At 39.1% G+C, this 23,642-nt stretch overlaps 1 protein-coding gene across 4 annotated transcripts in view; it reads right to left on the reverse strand.

Annotated features, from left to right (window-relative positions):
- Positions 1–23,642, reverse strand: part of ERC2 (ELKS/RAB6-interacting/CAST family member 2) — a 943,617-nt gene that overhangs the window by 903,078 nt on the left and 16,897 nt on the right. For all 4 annotated transcript variants that reach the window (XR_006784938.1, XR_006784937.1, XR_006784936.1 and 1 more), the window contains exon 2: positions 8,767–9,565. Coding sequence is in view for 1 of the 4 variants with exons in the window: in XM_045832534.1 (XP_045688490.1) it covers positions 8,767–9,423 (657 nt within the window). In the remaining 3 variants the exon portion in view is untranslated. The remainder of the gene's footprint in view (positions 1–8,766; positions 9,566–23,642) is intronic.

Genomic DNA, 23,642 nt, shown 5'->3' on the forward strand with positions numbered 1-23,642 from the left:
GGCTGATAAAATCACTGTTACTTTTTCTCCTGTCAGCACAGACTTGCTTCTTAAAATCCTCTGAGGATGTTGTCTATAGGGAGGGAATTGTATCAGGCAGTGAATGTTAGGGGTGAAGTGAAGGCAGTTGGGGTGACCACTCCTCTGCCTTCCCCTCCCAAAACTTGGTTTCAGTAAGTGTCTTTGGCATGTGTGAAACTAAAATCTCATTGAAATATTCCAAAATGTTTTCTTTGGTTGTGAGCTGTTGCTATCTCATAGCCAAAATAAAGTGATCCAGAGAGCAAATGGAACATGGAAATCATTTAGCTCTCCCAAGGTCCAACATACAAGAATGTTTATTTTCCTCTTATTAGCCAAGTCTTTCATAAGAAAACCTGGGAATAAAAATCTGTGAGGCTACTAATACAATGCATATGGCTGATTCTAGGGCTGACTGAAAGAGATTACTGAAGCAAAAACCAGCTGACATCTGTGACAAAGATGTATAGTTCACTTCATATCATTCTCCTACATTCTGGCAAACAAAGAAATCAACTTTTGGCTCAGTGCCATCTCATCTATCTTCAGAACCAAAGGAAGTTTTTACCTACCCATGAAAGGCATTAAAATTGTGGTTTCAGTCTAAGTAGATCATTGCCGAAGTCTGGACAAAAGTTTTTCCACCTTTCTGGAAAGGCAAACAAAAGCTACAGTTCTCTGAAAAGCTGAGGAAGACTATTTCAAGATGAGGGAGACAGACACTTTTTCTTTGGTCCTTCTAAGATTCAGCATTCCAAGTCATGTTATGGCACTAAACTAGTTCATATTATCCAGTTCTAAATCCATGAGCCTATGTAACATTGGGGAAAATACACACAGACACACACATCTCAAATCAGAGTTAAAATTTAAAAACATATATACAGATATGACATGTGATTGACTTAATTTATTGGGTCTCTTGGTTTTGCTTATAAGCCCTTAAAACATTGGGAGAAAGAGAGTGACCAACAACTCAAGTCAGTGCAGTGGACATCTGTTTTTATCCTAAAGTATCCCCTTCACCCTTTGTTTCAGTAACTTTGAAAACTGCTCCTCTCCCAATACCTACTGTTCCAATAGGGTCACCTGTCATAGTAACCCCTTTCCGCATACTTGTTCCCACCCCTTTCACATGCATTCCCCAAGTCTGGAAGCAGGATATAACAAAGGCAGGACCAAATCCTTTCATAAATTTTGCAAGTGGGAAGTAAAGACATAGGACTTGCTTAACTCTTCAGTTGTATTGGCAGCCAACACAGTCCACCACCTGAAGGAGAAAATGAGGCTTACACATAGAGATGGCTATCAAGAACCAGAGATGAAGCAATGGGTAGAGACATAGTCCTACTTCAGCTGGAGGCCCTGGGTACAGTCAACCCTGTGTACCACACCTCAGCCTTCCTGCAATTTCATTACAAGGATGTTGGGAACTGCCCTGACTGGTATCAGAAGCTGAAACCCCCGCCTAGGCTAAGGCTAAGGGAACGCCCTTGGAACCATAAGCCAGCAAGGAGACAAAAGCTTATCTCCCTGGCAGGAATGCTGCTTCTGCTGCTTTATTCATAACTGAACCCCCAAAAAGCTTGGTCGGTTAGCCAAAGACGGGTAAGATTCCCCACGGGGGGAACGACCTAAGACAGGCACAATCACTTTGGGAGGCCTCCCAAAAGAAGGACTTGGGGGGCTGCAGCAAAAGGGGGTGATGGACCCTCGCTCCTCGGCTTTGACATAGCCTGAGTTCTCAGCATCTGGGAAAAAAACCTCCTTGTCTCCCAGTTGCCTTAGTTCTCTTGCTCCACCTAAGCCTGAAACAATGACAGGGTGGTGCAGCTCTGTACTGAGAAGTGCGGATTCCCCGAGGTGATTAGGCCTAAGAAAGAACATGTAAATTACTGTGAAACCTTCTTTGTTTAGAATGCTCTCAGTTGAATGAGAAGGGTCTCAGGAGGAAGTTAGTTTGTTCCTCAGTCTTACAGCTCTTTGACCCCGACTCAATAGACTGGCAAAGTTCTTTGTTTTCTATGGTTCCTTACTTCCCCTTAATGAGCACTGTACTTTACCTGAATTATTATGCAAAATGAGCCCAATAAAAGCAGGTATGGATGGTAAATCGGCACGTTCCCCACTAGGGGGTGTGGCCATTTCGTCCCTACTTCCCCACAGAAACTAGTTTGTCTCTGTGCATGTGGTGTTTTTTCTCGCGTGTTTTCATCGAGCCATCCACAGCGTTCTGTGGTCACTGCTGGCCGGTGACCCACGCGCAACACAAGGACTAATAAATTTCCCTTTGTTGTTAATTCAGGCTAGGAGAAGCATCTGTGTCACTACTTTGGAGTATTGCCCAATACAATTAATAAGTAGATTCCTTCCTTCTAATGTATAAAGTCCTTTGAGATCTCATTTATCCTCCTGAAATGTACCTATTTTTATGGTTATCATGACTGGTAATTATTAATGATTTTCTATGTTTTATCAGTTAGAAAGTTATTGAACTGCAAGTAATAGAATAACCAACAGTGACTTAAACAACTAAGGGTTTATTTTCTCATGTGACTAGAAGTCTGAAGGCAGGCCACCACTGTTGCTGATGTACTTGCTCAGAGATAGCTAGGCATGTGTATCTGTGCTTGTCTCAGTCCCTCTCCCATGGTTACTTTGCAGACGACACAGCTCTAGGCAACACATGGGCACTCAAGAACCATTGCTGATGACATTCATTCCTTTTAATAGAAAAACAAAAGCTTTCCCAGAATGTCCCAGACTTCCACTTGGGTTTTATTTGCTTTTTATTTGATTTTATGTACATAAATCAAATATCTGGCAAATAAAAATTCATTCCTCTCCCTCTCTGCTTTGGCAGAGAGTAGATTTCCCTGACCTCAATGACTTAGGCCTTCACCATAGAACATGCCTTAGGCAATAGAATGTCAGTGTATATGATCCAAACAGAGGCTTTAAATGTGTCTGTGGGATTTGGTTGGATACTTTGGAAATACTGTCTTTGAGGGACCCATGGATCTCAGACAGAGTTGCGGAAGGAATGGAGCCTGTAAGAAGGTACAGCTATAAGACAGGTCTATTTGAACAATGAATATATTTAAGTCCTACCTACAAAGCTGAGGGAACCTGACACTCCAGGGCTCAGCCATTGATTCCACAAACATTCTCAAGGTGATTTGCAGCTGCATTTAACTGTCAGCAGGTCCTTCACAATACAACTGCCTCACTACATTCTCAAAAAAAAAAAAAAAAGAATTGATTCTGTCACCCACTTCCAATTGGGACAGCTCTTCATATATGGACATTCACAGTGAAATTAGTATTTTAGAACAGAGTTGAATGACCCCTATTGAAATAACCTACAATTATAAAAATAAAAGAGAAAATAGTAATAAAGGAATTACAGAAATGTGATCTATCTTGACCTTATCAAGTTACAGGCTGAAAATGAGAATCAAATCATATATTGCAAGTAGCTCAAAATCTCATCAAAAACCCATATTAATATTGATTTAGAGTAGATTATTTCCTATTGTGTTAAGCCAGAAATAGAAATTATCATGTAACCATGGCTTAAAAGCTATAGCATTCCCCAGCCAGGTTTACTTACACTTCTTAGGCTACGTTTCCCAATGACCTTGTCCCACTTCTGCACACACAAGATGGGTAAATATTAAACCTGGTACAATTTCCCAGTGCATGATGCTATTTATATTCATGCAGATCCTTGGCTAGCCATGCACAACTTGGGAAAATATTTAAAAATTGTTTTATTATACCTAATTTTGAAAAATAATTCATTAAAACTACAAAGAATAATTGCACAAAATATCCAGGAATATAACAAGTCACTAACTTATAGGCACCAAGTTGTAAGATATGTCTTTATGAACTTTCTGTAAATTTATTTTCTATTATGTTTTCTCTCTCTGATCTCCATCACGCAGGTAAATAGAATAGAGCTGTCAAGAAAAAAAACAACCATATAATCTTTTAGAAAAAATTGGATTACTTTACATCCATGTAGTTGCATTCTCCCACAGCCAACATCCACCCCAACCCCATACAGGCTATTAAAAATAATAAGGGGGCTGGCTCAAGTGGCAGCCAAACATCTATTCTAATTCTTTTCTCCTCACTACTCCCCAAATCAACCTACCAGTGTGACATTGAGGCATGAACTATGTGTTCATGCCATTCCAAAGAATTAGCCATAATATGCCACCACAGTCTACTTCCATTCAAGAAAGTACATTATGAAGCAAAAGGCACGAATGATAGCATAAAGATAACTCTACATCTATGCATTCTAGTTAAGTAAGCCAGTGATTCCAAATGTCAGTACTGTAAATCTTAGCAGTCACAAATGTATTTCTACTCATGCATGCCTGTATAGCTGAGAAGTATGGAGAAAAGCTGGGGGTGGGGGTGGTGACCTGGTGTATAATATTCATCCAGGAACCCGAGTATCGCCCCTTTGCACAGAAGAAATTTGGTCACAGCTACCTACCCACTGGCTCCAAGGTTCCAAACAGTCCTGTACATCTTGTAACACATGCAAGGTATTCAACATTCTCCCTTAGATCTGGGGTTGGATTCAGCTCCCTTGGACAAAACCACTAGGACTTCAAAATCTATTGCCAAAGCAGAGGTGACTGGGAGCCCTCTACAACACTGAACAAAAGGGTAAAAAGTCTATGCCGATGAGCATTAAATTCACAGAACAATAAATGTCATAAACATGAGCACTGTAGGTTTCTCACCTTTACTCTTTAATGGACCTGCCTCCATTTCTGTTCACAGAGTACAATTCAAATTGTCTTAGATTATTTGAGTTTAGATTAGTGAAATTCTAATTATCCAAATACCCTCCAATAGAACTACATTTGTAAATGCACTATCTGGTTGTTATGGATAAGAAACCATAATCAAGTGTCTCTTATCTCTTTCACAGTCTTTTCTTCCATATAGAAAAAAATTCCATGATTTTTTCTCTGAAATGAAATTATAGTAAGTTATAGTAAATGGTAGAAACCCTAAACAACACAAAACCATTTCTAGGAAAAATAAATAAGTTCCTAATTAAGAATAAAAGTACTAAGTACACTAAATTACATTCTTAATGATTGTATTAAAACTACAGATGCTTCTCAAATTACAGTGGGTTATATCCCAATAAACTCATCATAAGTTGAAAATATCTTAAGCTGAAAATGCACTTAATATACCTAACCTACCAAACATCATAACTTAGTCCCACCTACCTTAAACATGCTCAGAACACTTACATTATCCTACAGTTCAGCAAAATCATCTAACACAATGAACACACTGTAGAGTATTGGATATGATCACATGGCTGACTGGGAACTACATCTCTCTGTCACTGCCCAGAATCACAACAGAGTATCATACCACATAGTGCTAGTCCAAGAAAAGATAAAAATTCCAAGTACAGCTTGTACTGAACACATATCTCTTTTGCAACATCATACAGTCAAAAATAAGTTGAACCATCATGAGTTGGGAATCATATACTCATTTTTTACATCTAACATGTATGAAGTATGATCTTCCTATTATAGTAAGATTCTATTCACAGCTCAGTGATCCTATAAGAAGGTAGTGAACATAAAGTTAAGATGTAGACACTGGCACAAAATAGACCAAAGCTTGAAATTCTAACTCTGTCAATTACCAGCCATATGAACTTAGGCAAGCTGCTTATTCTCTCTACATTTATTTTTCATCTGTAAACTGAGACAAGTCTAGCACCTAATGTACACAAAGGTCTAAGCAGAATGCCTAACATATAATGCTCCCAACAGATGTCTGCTTGTAGCAGCAACATAATAATAGAAACAGCAGCAACAGCAGAAGTCTGCAGTATTGCCCAAACTTTATTTCATCCAGCTCTACTTTTTGATAAACATAAAAACCCCACTGGTAGAAATTTCTAGTTTTCCTTCACATCTAACTCTACTCTCCTTCTTGAAAAGAGGAGAGGACTACACCTCTCAGCCCTTTGGAACTGTGTCACTTCAAGTCCAAGGAACTGAGGAGACAATGAGCCATCTCTAGGTACTCTTGCTCTCCTTGGCCATGTGCCAAGATGCAAAAAGCCTGGATCCTGCATCACTGCCTGGAATAGAACTGCCCTGGAGAGTCACTTGGCCTGCTTCATACTTGAGGTGAATACAAAATAAATTTCTGATGTTTAAGTTTTGTTAATTACTAAATCATGACCAAAAGGTACTTGACCAAAGGTACTATCTTGACCAAAAGGTACTCATATACCCCTAAAAAGGATCCTGACATACTTCCAAAGGGGGAAGGAAGGGCGTTTCAATTTTTTTTAATAACTTGCTTTTTGTCAATCTTACTATTCTTTACTTTGTAATACTACCTCACATTGCAAGTAAATTGACTTTTCAAACTCTCCATGCTTCTTCCTCCTTTTATATTTTTAACCTAAAAAAGAAAATAATTACATTTTACTTATATTTAATATATAAATACTGGGGCTTCCCCTGGGTCTTATGTTACACAGTCACATGTCACCCATGTGTCAGCCTAGGATCATAATAGGTTCTGAACAAGGAAGGAGTACTGGGAGCACCTCAGCTGTTCACTTGCTTACAGCTTAAAGCAACATGGGACAGTTAAGTAGAACTGTGGATGTTACCTAGTTTAAACCGAACTAACCCTCATGAAATAAACAAAGGGGTCTAAATGTTTTTACTAGAAAACAAATGGTTTTGTGTTTCATTAAAATTTTCTCTGGTTGATGTGGTTCAGTAATTGAGCCCTGGGCCTGCGAACCAAAGGGTTGTCAGTTCAATTCCGTTAGGGCATATGCCTGGGTTGCAGGCCAGGACCCCAATAGAGGGTGCATGAGAGGCAACCACACACTGATGCTTGTCTCCCTCTCTTTCTCCTTCCCTTTCCATCTCTCTAAAAATAAAATAAAAATAAAATCTCAAAAATAAATAAATAAATAAAATTTACCTCAGTATTCTATTTATTTTATTTTGTCACTTCCATGTCTAAATTTTTGTGAATAATATAATGACACAGTCACATATCATATAATTTACAAATAATTATACATATGTAAGTAGGAAATCTACACTAAAAAATATTTAATGATCAAAGCATAAGATAAAAGTAATTTTAGAACTTTAACCACTTTCCAAAACAACCAACAAAGGAAGAAAAGCAGTACAGAACTGGGGAAACACATGTAGATGTAACAGGTTCACAGGATTTCATGAACCAGCAAAGTCAGAAAAAAACAGAAATAATAATTAAAAGCATTAATTTGATTTAGGAGTAAAAGACAAGGCTTTCTGCTCCAACTAAAAACCACATTTCCACATCTGAAAACCAGCATAGGCTCTGTCAGATAATCAAAAGGATAAGGTGATAACTTTACACTTAGAAGGAAAACAAACAGCAAGTTCTCATAAAAATCAGAAATGCTTCTATGAGTGCTTGGACTCCAGAGGGATGGTAGCCAGGGTAACAGAGAGGAGGGTCACCTCATTAGGCCAATGTAAAGATCAATTATTGGAGAATCACTGGTGTATAGCCAAGTTTAAATTATCTCAAATTTCTATATAAAGTTAAATGATATCTGAGAATTTTTTTAGCCAAATGGCATGGCACCCACTAACCTTCTATTCCCCATCTCTTAGTTCTTACTGGTATCTCACTACCAGTAAGAGCTGAAGCTGGAATTTAAACCCAGGCACATGCCAAAGCCCTTTTGAAAATAGCATCATATAAATGAGCCTCACAGAACAGTTAGGATGTGAACATCAAGATCAGCTGGGACTGAAAGGGAAGAAGCAAAGAGAGGAGGCACTGTGAAGTCCTCCAGCAGAAGATAATGGAAAGAGCAAAGGTATGGAGTGGGAACCCTTGAGTACTTGCAGGAATTACCACCTGGTGGTTCTGGTAGCATAGGAGATGTGAGGGAGGAGGTACAAGATAACACTGGAAAAGCTGATCCAGTAGAAGGCTGAGCCAAAAGGGTAGACTTCATTCTGGAGGCAATTACTGAGGACTTTAAAGCAGGGAAATGGCACAACTACAGGTAGACTCTGGGAAAACTAATCTTGCTATTACTTGAAAGATAGATCAAAGAAAAGTAAGAAGGTGTCATGAACATAGTATGTACTTATATTGAATGGATGAGGCAGAAATGTACTGTGTTTCTCTAACACAATTATCAAGCTCAGTCTACCCAACAGTACTTAATATTGCCTAGTTTGCTACTTAGAAAATAAACTCCACTCATTCTAAAAAGAAATAATCTGCTGGAACTAAAAAAAAACTCAATCCACCAGTCAAATGTGACCCACTAAATGCTGCTGTTAAAATGTCTACTCTTGCAAAAATTAACATTTTACTCTTCTATTCAATGGGAAGTACATCTGAGTTGCTCTTGTAACTGCTGAAAAAGAAAACAAAATTAACCAAGTGTAAAAGTTAGGCAGTGAGAAGTGATCCTCCCTCTTCTGCAACAATGTGAAAAGGTCATTAGAAAATAAAGAGATCACAAGCTGTAATCTCATATTTCCTATGACCTCTTGCAGTCCCCAAGTGAAACACATACTAAGTCAGAGCTAGTTTGATGATGCTGAACTTTCTTCTGCACAGGTTTTGGTAACATTTGCAAAGCATCAACTACTCAATGAGAAGCCAAGGTTGAAAAACAAGGAGATGAGTCATACCTACCTGATTTTCTTCATGGGAAACCCTCATCTGTTCCTTGAGGACAGACATACGGGCTGCTTCTTCCTTCCTTAAGACTCTCTCCTTCTTGAGCTCAGGACTCCAGAAGGTCTTGATACTGTTCATGGAGGATCCCAATTTGCTGTCCTTGATGTCTAGCTCTTTCCGAAGGAGATCATTCTCTCTCTGAAGTTCCTTGAGTTGGGCTTGAAGGTCTAACATTGTGCTATCCCTTACCTGCCTCAACATAGAGGGGACCTGGTGGTGGTGATGATGGGATGAGCTGGTCAGACCACCATGTTGATCTGTGTATGAAAGGACATCTGTGTGGGAAAGTCCAGCAGAAGCAATATTGGGACTACTCCCCATGGCTGTGACTCGACCTCCATATACAGCTCTATTTGTGGCCCTTCCCAGAGTCATGGTACCCTTTGGGTAAGTTGTGGAAGCTACCCCCTCATGATCACTCAGATACATAGGCCCAGATGTAGCATAGGCTGCATTAAGGGACTGGATGTTCTCCATGGACAGAGTCTTGCCTGTTCCTCCACCTCCCCCACTACTTGTTCTTCGGTGGCCCAAACGAGGAGACCTTGGCAAACGAGGAGATCTGGAAGGGCTCCCCTCCAGATTGGTGATTGTTCTTGCACTTCCATACATTTTTCTTCTATTATGAGGTGATACTGAGGAGAAGGAATGCTATAGTAAGCTGAGGATTAAGCCAATATTTCCACTGTTGACCAGAATTTTCACTGCATTTTACTCATAGTCTGTACAAGAAAATGACTCCAATCAGAGAGATCTGAAAAAAGAGAAAAAGGATAATCAAAAACAAACTTCTTTAGAACTATGACTATAACTTCATTATGTGTTTAAGTACACATTGATAAATATAGATCAATAGTGAAAATAAATACATGATTAATAGAGATACTCATGTTCATTTAAAAAGAAAGGTGACCTCCAAACTTTACTTGCTACATCTAAAGATTTTGTAAATTAGCCTACCCAGCTCTCAAGCAAGGTCAAATTTTCTCAGAACAATAAGACCCTTCTTTTTCCTTAGGAAGATAAACTCTGTACTTTTGGGTTATGTTAAGTGACAGTTGGGACCTCCAGAAAATTGACCATAGGATTCCTCATCACAGACACCTTAATTATAAAATACTCTATCTGGGGGAATGAACCCCCCTCACACACACACAAGTAGTTTGACAGTGACTCTGAGAAGCTGTTGCTTCCTCAGAGTAATGTCAAATAATAGTCAATCATATTCTTACCTCCCAGTCCTGTACCCTCTAACACATCTCAAATCCATCACAGTCCTTTTTTCCACTAGGTTCAGAACTCTTCTCAACACAGCACTCTAGATGATTTACCATCAATCAATGAGCACTGACATGTGTTAGAACCTATTGGCCATCTTGGAGCTAAAAGAAAAAGAGGCGTCTCAACCAATGAGCCTCCCTGCACATAACCAGGTCTGAAATGCTATCATTGGAAAAGATGACAGTCCTGTCTCTTTCCCCTTTCACTTAAATCTTTCAGGCTGGCATATTGGAACTTCCTTTCCTTTTTTTTTCTGACCTAAATATTCACATTAACTATTCCACACCTGTACAGAAATGGGACAGGAGAACAGTGCACCATGTTAGAGTCCCTGTTCCTATAACTCCTAGAGAAAATAGTAGAAGCTCCTGTATATTGGGACAAATTTATGTAGCAGGGCTTATCCCATTAATGCTAGTATCCAAATGGCCTTCATAAGGGTACATCATGGCCTCCTGCTTTTCTTATTATGGTGTGCTTGGTATACTCTCTTTTTTTCATCTTTAAGATAGTAAGGGCACAGATTCTAGACAGGGCCAAACTGAGGTTACTCCTCCCCATGCAACTTAGGGGCCCATCCAAGCTGCTTTTCTATATGAATGGCTTGTCTTGGCTCATGCTTCACAACTTACTAAATCCTCTCAAACAAGCAACAGCTGGCCTCAGTGGGCCCCAGGCTGGGCACTAGCAATAGCCAGCCAAAATTCACAGCTTGGCTTTACCTGGAAATCTCCAAGCCCAGCACAAGTAGCAGCCATCTCAGATTGCATTATGGCTCAGTGATGGTAGCCCCAGGAAAAACACAGGTGAGGGTCTGCACCACCCAGGAAACTGCAGGGCCAATGCACTCAGTGGACAGTTACAGACCATACTGGAGTACCATCACCCTACCCCTGCACAGCTGATCCTCCACAAAGGGCAGAGGTTGGAGGTAAGTGGTCATAGCCAATCCTTGCAGCTCACTGGCCTGGGTAAATCCCTCCCATTGATCTGCCAATAGCAACCAACACTCAACTATAAGAGGAGGGTGTACTCAGCCCACACAAAAGGTGTACCTCAAGTACCCAGCTTGAATGATAGGGAAGGCTGTGCCACTGTACCCTACAGGACACCTACTGCATTAGGTCACACTACCAAGGCATGGAGTCAAAGCAGCTCTACCTAAGACATAGAAAAAAACACAGGGAGGCTACCAAAATGAGGAGACAAAGAAACATGGCCCAAATGAAAGAACAGACCAAAATTCCAGAAAAAGAGCTAAATGAAATGGAGATAAGCAACCTATCAGATACAGAGTTCAAAACACTGGTTATAAGGATGCTCAAGGAACTTAGTAAGGACCTCAGCAGCATAAAAATGATCCAGTCAGAATGAAGGATACGCTAATTGAAATAAAGAACAATTTACAGAGAAACAACAGTAGAGAGAATGAAGCTGAGAATCAAATCAATGATTTGGAACATAAGGATACAAAAAACAACCAATCAGAATAAGGGGAAAAAAGGATCCCCAAAAATGAGGATAGTGTAAGCAGCCTCTGGGACAACTTCAAGCATTCCAACATTTGCATCACTGGGGTACCAAAAGAAGAAAAAGAAGAAGAAATTGGAAATCCATTTGAAAAAAATAATAAAAGAAAACTTCCCTAATTTGGTGAAGGAAATGGACAGGCAAGTCCAGGAAGCACAGAGAGTTCTAAACAAAATGGATGCAAAGAGGCCCACTCCAGGACATAATCATAATTAAAACACCAAAGGTTAAAGATAAAGAGATAGTCTTAAAGGCAGCAAGAAAAAAGCAGTTAGCTACCTACAGGTAGTTCCCATAACACTGTCAGCTGATTTCTCAAGAGAAATTTTGCAGGCTAGATGGGATGAGCAAGAAATATTCAAAGTCATGAAAAACAGGGGTCCTATAGCCAAGATTGCTCTACCCAGCAAAGCTATCATTTAGAATCAAAGAACAGACAAAGAGTTCCCAGACCAGAAAAAAACAAAGGAGATCCTCATCACCAAACCATTATTATTGAAATGTTAATGGGACTTATTTAAGAAAAAGTAGATCAAAACTATGAACAATAAAATGGCAATAAATATTAAAAATTGAATCCACAAACCAAACTAAGCAAACAAGAAAAACAGAGACAGAATCATGGATACAGAGAGCATTTTGATGGTTGACAGATGGGAGAGGGGTTGTAGGAGAATGGGTGAAGAGGTGAGAGGATTAAGAAGTGCTGATAGGAAGTTACAGAGTAGCCATGGGGGTGTAAAGTACAGTATAAGAAATAGAGTAGCCAAAGAACTTACACATGACCTGTGGATATGAACATTGGTGTGGGTATTGCTTGAGGGACTTGGTGGTGCTGGGTGGAAGGAGGCACAGGGGGGAAAATTAGGACAACTGTAATAGCATAATCAGATGAGATCAGGTGCATTCAGGGTGGTATGGCCATAGACCATAATCAATAAAATATAATTAAAAAAGAAATGGTGGGTCTGAGTACTACGATGTAAAAAGGGCTTCCCTGAGAGTGGAGATAATGCAAAAGAACTCAGAGCCAAACTTTTAATAGTGTGAAATCAAACCAAGTGACATCACTCAATACCCTGGAACCAGCAGCCACTGAAGGTACATCTATCCATAGGCCATTTTAGTTACATATGGCAGGTAGAATGACTGCATTAATGGCTCTAATTCTTTACTCCTTCCTGTATCTGCCTCCTTGTCAGTGCCCTCACAATCTGACCCTAGTTCTGTCATATGACTCCCTTTGGCCAATAAGAAGAAAACAAATGTGAAGCAATAGGAGGCCTGAAATAGCACTTGAGTATTTACTTTTTGTTATACTTGCCTGAAGACATTTTTTCATTATTTTTAGAGAGAAGAAGGGAGAGAGAGTAACATCAATGCGAGACAGAAGAATTGATTGGTGCCCAGACCAGGGATCACACACAATCAGACTGGGTATCAAACCCACAAACTAGGTATGCACCCTGACCAGGAATCAAACCCACAACCCTTCCATGCAGGGGTGTCCAACCTGTGGCCTGTGGGCTGCATGCAGCCCAGGATGGCTGTGAATGCACCCAACACAAAATCGTAAATTTACTTAAAACTTTACAACATTATTTTTCGTTATTATGTGTCACATTGTATTTAATGTATAGCCCAAGACAACTCTGCTTCTTCCAGTGAGGCACCGAGATGCCAAAAGTTTGGACTACCCTGCATGATGCTCCAAACCACTTAGTCACACTGTCCAGGGAGTGTATTTATTTTCTTGCTCAATTTTTTCTTACATAGGAATTAGATCATGCCCAGTCTAGCCTGCTGGGAAATAAGAATATAAAACAGAGTCAGGGTGTCCTAGATAGTAGCCAACCCCAAGACGTTTGAGCAAGCCCATCCAAGACCAGCAGAGGTGCCTAGCCAACCAACAGCTGATCACAGATGCATGATCAAGTCCAGCTGAGAGCCGTATACTGAATTCTGTATACTCATGGACTAAATAAATACATATTTCCCAATATGTCACTGATATTTTGTGGTTGGCTGTTTTGAAGCATTACTAGGGCAGCAGATAAATGATATATCTGTTTTAATATAAAACCCATAAATTTCCTCTTTTGCCACATTCAATTATAGTTGGAGTATTTGTCACTTTTACTCTAAAAAGTCCTCACATAGAGTATGAACAAATATTTTCCATAAAGGCTTTTCCTTTCCCTAAAAAGTCCCTACAAAGAATTATATATCTGTCTCTAACTAAAGAACTTAGTTTCAAATGTTTATATTGCTAAGAGCTTAATCCTGTTTTACTTGATAAATACACAAAAATCATTTTGTATCTAATTTGCATGAATAACCTGTTTTATTTAAAAAGGTAAATCAATAGTTCTAACCATCAGAATTCAGTTTACATAAATGATGAGAGAGTGAAATAATGTGACCACTATATGAATATTTAATGAGATGACAAGATGTTCATGACATACTAGTAGTCGGGGTGGGCAGAGAACCGACTACAGAATGTTGTGATTCACTCACTCTCTTCTTGTGAGACACATACACACTAACTGGCAGGAGACGGAAACAACACACATCAAAATGTTAACAGTGGTGTGAGTCCAAGTGGTTTTCACTTTCTCTTTTCATTTTAAATGTATGTCTATCTTTTATATTATCTTTTTACTCTCTATTTCATTTATTCTACTCCAAACTTTGTTATTTTCTTTCTTCTACTAACTCTGGGCTTAGCTCGTTCTTCCTTTCCTTGTTCTTTGAGATATAAAGTTAGATTGAGATCTTTCCTTTTCTCTTAATGTAGGTTTTTATCACTATGAACTTAAGAAAATAATTTCTTTTTTTTCCCTTCTAGAATTCAAACAGCCAAGTTAATTAATTTGTCTTGTGCTTAGAATCTAGGAATGAATCTAGGTCCACCTGGGCCACCACTTATAAAGTTGTCTTCCTATCTAAGAAGACAGAGAAAATTGGAAGCACAGCTGGCCTAGGCTTTGGAGAATTGCAACAACCAACAAACAAAATGTGGATTTGCTCCTTTTGGAAACATACATACATATAGCCCACTTGTAATATATGATATGCATAGATATATTAGATTGTTTGTAACTATGTTTCTTTATTTAAAGAACAACACATGTTGACAATAACCCATGATTTCCTTGGGTTCTCCTTTTCTATGTTTAACATCAGGTTTATGGATTGAGAAGCTTTCAGTGTTTCACATATTCTGACACAGTGGACATATAATGAGACTTCTCCATGCCTACAGTGTTTGAGACGACACACCCATAAACTGAGTGGGCTTAGTTGTTGATTATCTTTTCATTTTTTACTTTGCTTACTAATCTTATTCAGGTGAACTACCAATTTGTGTCAAAGGTCAAAAAACATTTCTTCAGAAACAGTCCATTCCATCTACGTTTTTCAGGCTTATTGGTCTTGCTTTGTAAACCTTTCCTTAAAATTTTTTAAATTGCCTCCAGTTGTATCCTCATCAGTATCATTTTATCCTTGATAATAAGTTGTACTTCCTTTGTGCTTAGTTACTGGTCTTTTTTGCATTAAATGTTCATTTATCTTCAATCATATTATCTGATTAATACTTGTAAGATTATACATGTTGACTGCATATTCCAGGACTGTATGTATAGAACTCTTGTCATTTATAAATAACTGCCTTTCTTTTGAAATTTTTTATATCCCAGGAATTATTCAGAAGGATATATTTAAATGTCAAGTTCAATAAAAGTTTTTAAATAAAACTTTGTAGTTTTGATTTTATGGCACTGGGATTATAGAACACATATCGTCTAATCTTTGAAATTTGTCAACAGGTTTTTATTGGCCTAAAGGAAGATCAGTTTCTTAATTGCTAAAACAACTAGGAGATGATAGCAGGAAAAGTTTTTAAGAGAAAATGGTTAATTAATTAATTTGTTTATTTATTTTAGAAAGAGGGGAAGGTAGGAGAAAGGAAGAGCAATATCGATGTGAAAGAGAAACATTGATCAGTTGCCTCTTGCATGCACCTGACAGGGGACTGAGCCCACAATTGGCATGTACCCTGATCAGGAATCAAACAGTGACCTTTCAGTTTATGGGACAACATCCAACCAATTGAGCCATGCCAGCCAGGGCTAAAAAAAAATTTGAATATAGATATGTATACAGAAGAAAATTAAAACAGTCTCAATTTTGTCACTCATAACCTCTGTTAACAAGTTGATGTTGTGGCTTCCAGCTCCTTCCAGCTCCTCCTTATACAGTGCATAAATGTATATATATATATTTACACATATACATTTAAACTATATTATATTAGTATTACATTCTACATGTCATTTACTCTCCTTTTTCCTCAATGGTTTTATTCTTAATGTCATCTCCCTTTTCCACTTAACATTAATGACATAAAATAGTTTTATATAACATGATTTTAATGTCCACCATGAGTCTGCAAAGATGGCCATCAACATTCTTTCCCTTCCTGTATACATTTGTCTCTCCTTCCATCAAGAAATGGATTCTCTTTACCTCTATTGGAACCTGGGCAGAGTTTGTGACTCCATTGACTGAAAGATGCTGCAAAAGTGACACTGTTCCAACTCTAGGCCTCAGCTTCTGTTTTTTTTCTCTTAATACACAGAGATGTAAGGCCCAAGCTATTCTACCGGAAAGAGAAGCCACACAGAAAGGTTCTAGAAGGTGAGATGCTACACAGAAAGAGAGATCATGACAAGGAGAACCAAAGTATCCCAGCTAATAGCAAGGACCAAGACACAGCCTACTGAGACAAGCCAATGAGCAGCTTCCAGCTCAGCCTCGCTGCCCTGTAAAATCAGCTGTCTGAGTGCCTGCCAACTCTGTGTGGCAGGAGGACTGCCCAATCAACCCACAGTGATGGGATATAAATTATTGTTTAAAGCCTCCTGAGTTAGGGGTCTTTTGGTTGTTGCTGTTACACAGCAAAAAAACTGAAATAGTCACAATGTTTCATTGAATGGTTTTCTAATTATTTACTGACCATCTACAGGACACTTAGGTTATTTTTATTGGAAATATCATACTTAATATTTTGATTGATAAAACTCCGTATACATATCTTATTACTTCACCAAGATAAAATTCTAGAAGTAAAATTACAACATGGAAATTTAAAGGTTCTTGATTCCCACTATCAAAATTCCCTCCAGAAATGTTGAAATAATTTATACTCACACCCTTACCATTGGCTATTTTTCCTCCCCTGCCTTTACTCTTTACTCTCAACATATCCTGGAAGCTACCATCTTTTGAAGCTACTAAAAATCCCAGAATTACTCAACTCAGGATCACAGCTCTGTATATTCAGTAAATACATATTAACAAGTAATACCAATCCTGTTCTACACCAGCTCTGCTTTAGGCCAGTGCTTCCCCAATAGTTTGGACAATGTTCAAATAAAAGAGGCTAACAGGGTTTTGATTTTATACCAAGATGTCTCAGAGACTTCAAGACACTAATGTGTATAATGACTATTCCAAAATTGAGTATACAATGTAGCTTTTTCTAAATCTATTTCACAAAAGAACCTTTTCCCCTTCAGAATACCTGAAAACATTTCACTAAACATTCACACTAATGTATTTAGTAATTTTTTAAGCATCAGCCTAATTCCCAGTGTTGAATGCTAGAGATAAAGCAGTAATTAAAACAGATACAGTTTCTGTCTGTGGAAAGTGTACCCATGAGAATAGAGTTTCTTCATCTCAGATCTAACACAGACAGAGGGAAAAGTGGTTGCAGGAACTAGCCACTGCTTTGAGGGCAGAGATATAAAATTGATCCAAAAGAATCAGAATTGAGCTTTAAGAAGGAAGTAGGGGCCTCTAAGAGGGACCAATGCGATGACTGGTTGGAGTTGGGGCCCTACCAGAACAAGAAATACATGCAATTCTGTATTTATTTTTCAAATACTCCATAAAGAAGCCAGAATGTCAAAAAGAATGCAAGTCAGTTATCGACATGCATGTGTTGAAGAAATGAAGAAACAGGTTGCTGTCCCACCAGACAAGAGGCATTACGTATAATTCCACAGAATTTATCAAATCAAATAAGAACTTAAGAGAACATTAAATGGTAACAACAATTTCTTTGCCACTATATATCTGCTTCTTATCAGTAAATTTTTTTTAAAGATTTTATTCATCCATTTTTAGGGAGGAAAGGAGGAGAGAGAGAGGAGAGAGAGAGAGAGAGAGAGAGAGAGAGAGAGAAACATCAATGTGTGGTTGCTGGGGGTTATGGCCTGCAACCCAGGAATGTACCCTGGCTGGGAATCGAACCTGGGACATTTTAGTTCCCAGACCGCGCTCAATCCACTGAGCTACGCCAGCCAGGGTCCTTATCAGTAAATTTTAATTAGCAATCTAGGCCAGACACTTTATTAAAAGTATTCTCTTCTACCAAATTTACTAAGAGCAGAGATGGTCTACTATTTTTTTTTACCCTTAAAGTACATTATATATCTTAAATTTTACACTTAAAGCACATAGAGTGATGTTGATTTCACAGATGAGGTAAAGGCCAGTTGACAAGGTAAGCCAAAGGTGAGTCCCCATGGCTGTCATGTCCTAAGTCTTAGGAGTCCTACTTCTTCTCCTGAGTCACGCATAGCACCCACCTCCCTGCCCCAGCTGAGTTTAGTCGCCTGATATATTTTAGGTACTTGTTTTGACACTCAGGCTTTTTTTGGTTAGCATCTCCTAATTCTTGTCTCTTCTAATTTTTTTTTTAGTTCTGTAAAATGAATCCCTGAGAAAAAGCAAAAAGATAACTTTATTCAGCAATCAATAATACAATAATGTCTGCTATTTCCCATTACTGCTTCAAGAAAACATTTTCTAAGCTTTTCCACATGCCTATAAATGCACTATAGGAAATAAGGTAGAACTTAAGATCTTATTGTTTTAAATATTATTATGAAGCCAAGATAAGCCCAACCATTGACGTTTCTTATAAACTCTCAAAAACACCTGTTTTCTTACATATTTGTGATGTAAAAATCCTAAGGACAAATTACTAATTAGACCAAATTGTGCATAAAAACAGAAATGTGTTGCTGAGTATGACACCAAAGAAATTAACTGCCTAACACATTTCACTTTAAAAGCACCTCATGATTAAAATTAGAAGTACAAGAATAAGTTCCATTTGAGGGTCAAATGCAAGATAAAATCAAAGATGGTTTTATGAACCTATAAGAATACTTTCTCTAATTGAATATGGATTCATAAATAAAATATATACTCATCCACTCTCTTAAAAGGTTTAAGGACACTTGAACTGTAAGCTCAGGGGGAAAAAATGTGAAGAGAGCCTTGATTCCTGTTACCTCAAGTATCGCAGACTAGCATGGTCTGGAATGCTCTATTTTAAGACAAATGCATTTCCTGCTATCTGTTCTAAATTAAGTTTATTCCCACATATCTCAGCCTCAGCTTATCACCTGAGCCCTGCTGACAGGCCATGTGAACTGAGATCATCAGTATCTCCCAAGATTTAGCCCAACTTAAAATATCCTCTTTTTTTTCCTTATTGGCCTCCCTAACTTTTTAAAAATTTTGTGTCAGAGACCATAATTAATTCTAAAAACTTGCTAGAGGAAGACATGATTTTGAACGGTTCTCAAGCAAGAAATGGCTGACCAGGAGCCAGATGCTGCCAGCAGATGTGTTATCTATGACTAGCCCAGTATTCTTTAGAATTTTGATCCAGTTGCCAACATAGAGAGATGCAAACATTTCACATTAAAATTCAGATCTGGCTTCTCCTGAAAAACCTGAAAATCTGACAATGTCAGGCCCGATTCCCCACGTGACAATGCCTGGTGAAAGCCAACCAGTGGCTGCCCCTTCAGGAGAGAGAATGCACCCTCCAGTGTGCCACAGTCCCTCCTCTCCTATTACCTTGCATCCAGTCCAATTCACTTTTTTCATGCTTGCCCCTGTAGGCATTTAAATTTTGGTGTTTACCCCTTCTACCCATGCAAAAGAACTTAAATAAGAATTTATTCTCTTCACCACCCACTTCAAGTTCATTACCAAATCCTACCATTTATACCTCCAAAGCTCTCTCAACCTGTTCCCTTGTTTCTGCTTCTACTATCACCACCTGATTGCACCAACATGATATCCTTAAACTATCCCATACCCTCCTAAAGCATCTCTTCTTTTCTAATTCTCCTCCACTCCATTTCTCACACATCAGCCAAACTACTTTAAGGTAACAATTCTGACGACAAAATATCTCCCCTTACCCACTTAAAACCATTCAATACTCCTCAGTGCTCTTTGAAGAAAGAACAAAATTTTTCCCAGGGCCATAGGCCCCACAAGATCTGGCCAATAGTTCCAGTCTCCTCTTTTGCCGCTCTTTCCTTCACTGACTCTGCCAGGTCTTCTTTCTGTTGCTCCAATGCATCCAGTCACTTCCTGTCTCAGAACCTTCATGCATGCTGTTGTCTTTGCAGGGCTGATTCCTAGTCATCATTCAGATCACAGCATCCAACAATACACCCTTTACATTACAAGGTCTCTCCCATCCCAAATCAGCTCTCTCAGCTATTTTCTTTCAAAGCATAATGCCTGATTTCATAACATGAATGACATGGTATTTTTTTAATAAGAGAATCTGACTGTATCTGCCCTACAAGGGTCTTCTGACTGGCTCTCTTATTTAGGCAATATAGTAGTGATTAGGTAGCCTGGGTCCTTTGACAAAGGTGTAAGAAAATCTACTACAACCCGATCAAAGATGCCCTCAGATCCTTGGTTTGCAAAATGGGAAACCATGAAGGGGAGGAACTAATATGCACAAAGGACTCTAGAGCCTGCAGGGAGGGAAGTCACCGACACCTTAGTCGTGATGGTCAGGATTTAGAGAGATCTATGGGAGGAGATGAACATGGTTGCTAAAAAGACTGAAGTTCCCAGAAATAAAGTAATTACTTCAAAATAAGGGGAAGCCAGGTCAGTGATTGGGGTTCAAGACAAGTGACCCAGTAACCATGAAGAAGCTTGTAAGTACAAAGCATGTGGGCAAGGCAGGAAGTGGCTGGAGCCTCACCACCACCACCATGCTGTGAAGAACCTGTGCAATGGAGCACAATGTTGTGCACAAGACCGTAACTCATAAGGAGGTTCATGTGTCCTAGTACGGTACCCCACAAGCAGTTGCTGAGATAAGGACCTGGGTACAGGTGGTTCACTTAAAAGGTACTCTCAGGAAAAATGAAGAAGAGAATTTGGCACCAAGACCAGCAAGTAAAGGAAGTCTATATAGGATGCATTTTAAGAAGGTTTCTGCTGTGTGCAATTCGGCTCAGTCCTGCAGAAAGAGCTCTAAGAGACAGTGTAAAATCTGCCTCACAGTTACACCTCCATTCATCATTGGCAGGAGACTGCTCCCCTGGCACTCCCTGCCTGCACTGCATGGAGGCCAAGGGAAAGCCCTCATGTTCCGATACAGAGATGTGAGTGGGGCACTGATGGTATCTGCTACTCCACACACGGCATACCTGTGGCTGATCCTGGCCACTGAGGCTTGGTTGGCCTTTTCTTATAAAACCATACAGTGGTGAGTATGAAAGGCACCTGCACCTTTCAGTCTGAGGAAAACTGGCCTCAACAGTTACACCTTGTGGCAGAAAGATGCAATCATGTGGCAGACTGGTTGCACTGAACTCATCTCCCATTCTTGGTTGTGGGATTTACATCCATATCCCCCTCACTTAGGAGCAGTGGAATCTTGGGGTAGACAGTCAAGGGAGGAGACAGGGAGAAGTGGAAAGAGGTGGGAGGAAGCCCTAGTGAAAAGACCTGGACTTCCAGCTATATAGAAAGGCAGGCTCCAGTATTTTTGTCTTAACTTGGACAAATGAAACTGGGAGCAAGGTTTTTGAATCAATATATGACCCAAAAAGCCCTTCCACACCTTATAATTACATATTAATTTGTATAATTATTTGTTGGAATCTCCCTTCCTGCCTACTTTAACTCCTACACTGCAACCCAAGGTTTAACATTCATCCTAACATTTGTGGGACCCAGGCAAGAATACAAAATGGAGACCCCAATACCATATGAATATACATCATTAAAGTTATAAATCAAGCCAAGAAACTGGTAAATAAGATACATTTTATCATTCTACCTTGAAACATAAAAATGTGGTTGTTGAGGTTTGAATTTTGAACTCAGAATTCCTGGACTCTTCAGAAATCTGGCTGAAACATGGTAGCAAAAGGCAGGCCTGCCCCAGCCAACAGCCCTCTCACCTCCACCCCCACTCAACAGGTAAACCCTGCAACCTGCACACAAAGCAAGCTCCATTTATACCAGGGGCCATCAAACTTCTTCTATAAAAGGCCAGACAATAAATATTTCAGGTTTTGTGGTCTATGCAGTCTCTGTCACAACAATGCAACTGCCATTTCAGCACAAAAGAAGCCACAGTTTGTAACCAAATGAGTGTGGCTATGTTACAATAAAACTTTATTTTAAAAAAACAGACATTAGCTGGATTCAGCCCACAGGCAGTAGTTTGCTGGCATCTTGTCTATACTTTCACAATTAGGTACCCCTCAGCAATTCGAAGGTTAAAGATGTACACGCTGGTACCGTGGTTTGTTCTAAGGAGAACAGACCTGGTAAAGAAACCCAAGCAGGCCCTGGAAGACAACTTCCAGGGAAGAATGACTCATGGTCATTTCGGCAGGGAGGTCCCAGGCCTGTGGGTACCCTGAGAGGGCCCTGGGATGCCAGGCACAGGTTCCTGGTGGGCACCTCCATTTGGCCCCATGCAATCAAATGAGGCCCTCTAGACTTAGCCCTCACAAGTCTGAGGTCCTGGGCAGGATTCTTCCTGCCCAGATCTAAGGGTACACAGGAGGTATACAGGAGTTTCTGAATATTTGAAAAAACATGTTTAATATAATTATACTTTCATCATATCATTGAAATCACTTACATGGCAGTTAATGCAACCATTTTGTAATTGCAGCTAGAAAGGTGAGACATAGTAGTTTTATAAAAGGAAAAGGGGACCTCAAAATCACATCTGGTTGGAGTCATACTCTAATTTCTTGATGCATAGCCTTAAGCAAATTACTTCACTTCTCCCATCCTCACTTTTCTCATCTATGAAGTGGGGACAGTAACAATATTTTTCACAATGATTTCTGAAAGATTACATAAAATGATAGAAGAAAAGTAATTAGCACAATGTCCAGCATACAGCTAATGTTCAATCAAAGCTAACTCTGATAATTCCAACTCTACCAGAACAGAGCACAGTGATTTTGAACTTCAAAAGTGTCTTACAATTCTCTAAGCCCAATATTTTGCCTTGTCTAACACTCCTGAGTCAAACTCAGCATACTATTCAAAAGTGCTCAAGACATCAACTATTTTTTAAAACTGGAAAGAAAAATGGGCATTTTGCTCATCATCTGTGGGTACAATATTATGCATCTATAGATATTGAAAGTCTCAATAATAAGCCATTTCTTCTTTAAATGTCACAATGATATAAATCAGGGGGTGGGGGAGGAGTCCAACTTGACAAAGCAGAGATTTTAAAAAATGCTTTCACATCATTCTCCAAGAAGCTATCTGCAGCTCTGACACATTCATCCACACAGTACCACTCTCTCTTTCAGTGCCTCCAAACTGTTTTATAATCACTGTTTTCCACATGCAAATTTAGCATGATGGTATGTCCAGCTGCCCTGGCTATGTTTTATAGTAAGGAGCTTGAGTGAAGAGGCTGACTACATTCCATACTACAAGGTAAGGACTCTGTATACCCAAGGTCTAGTTAACTGCACTTTCCATTACCTACTTCCATTGTTTTAATTTCAAACTCTAACAATGTATTCTAAAGGATTGTATTTAAATCCTAAAACACCTAAAACTGTTTGTTAAAGGAACAGGCCACTATCTAGTACACAGACAAATACAGGTTAAAAATACATATAGCA

This window comes from Phyllostomus hastatus, unplaced genomic scaffold (assembly GCF_019186645.2).
Source record: "Phyllostomus hastatus isolate PE091 unplaced genomic scaffold, TTU_PhHast_1.1 phas_contig_16, whole genome shotgun sequence".
NCBI classification, from domain to species: domain Eukaryota; kingdom Metazoa; phylum Chordata; class Mammalia; order Chiroptera; family Phyllostomidae; genus Phyllostomus; species Phyllostomus hastatus.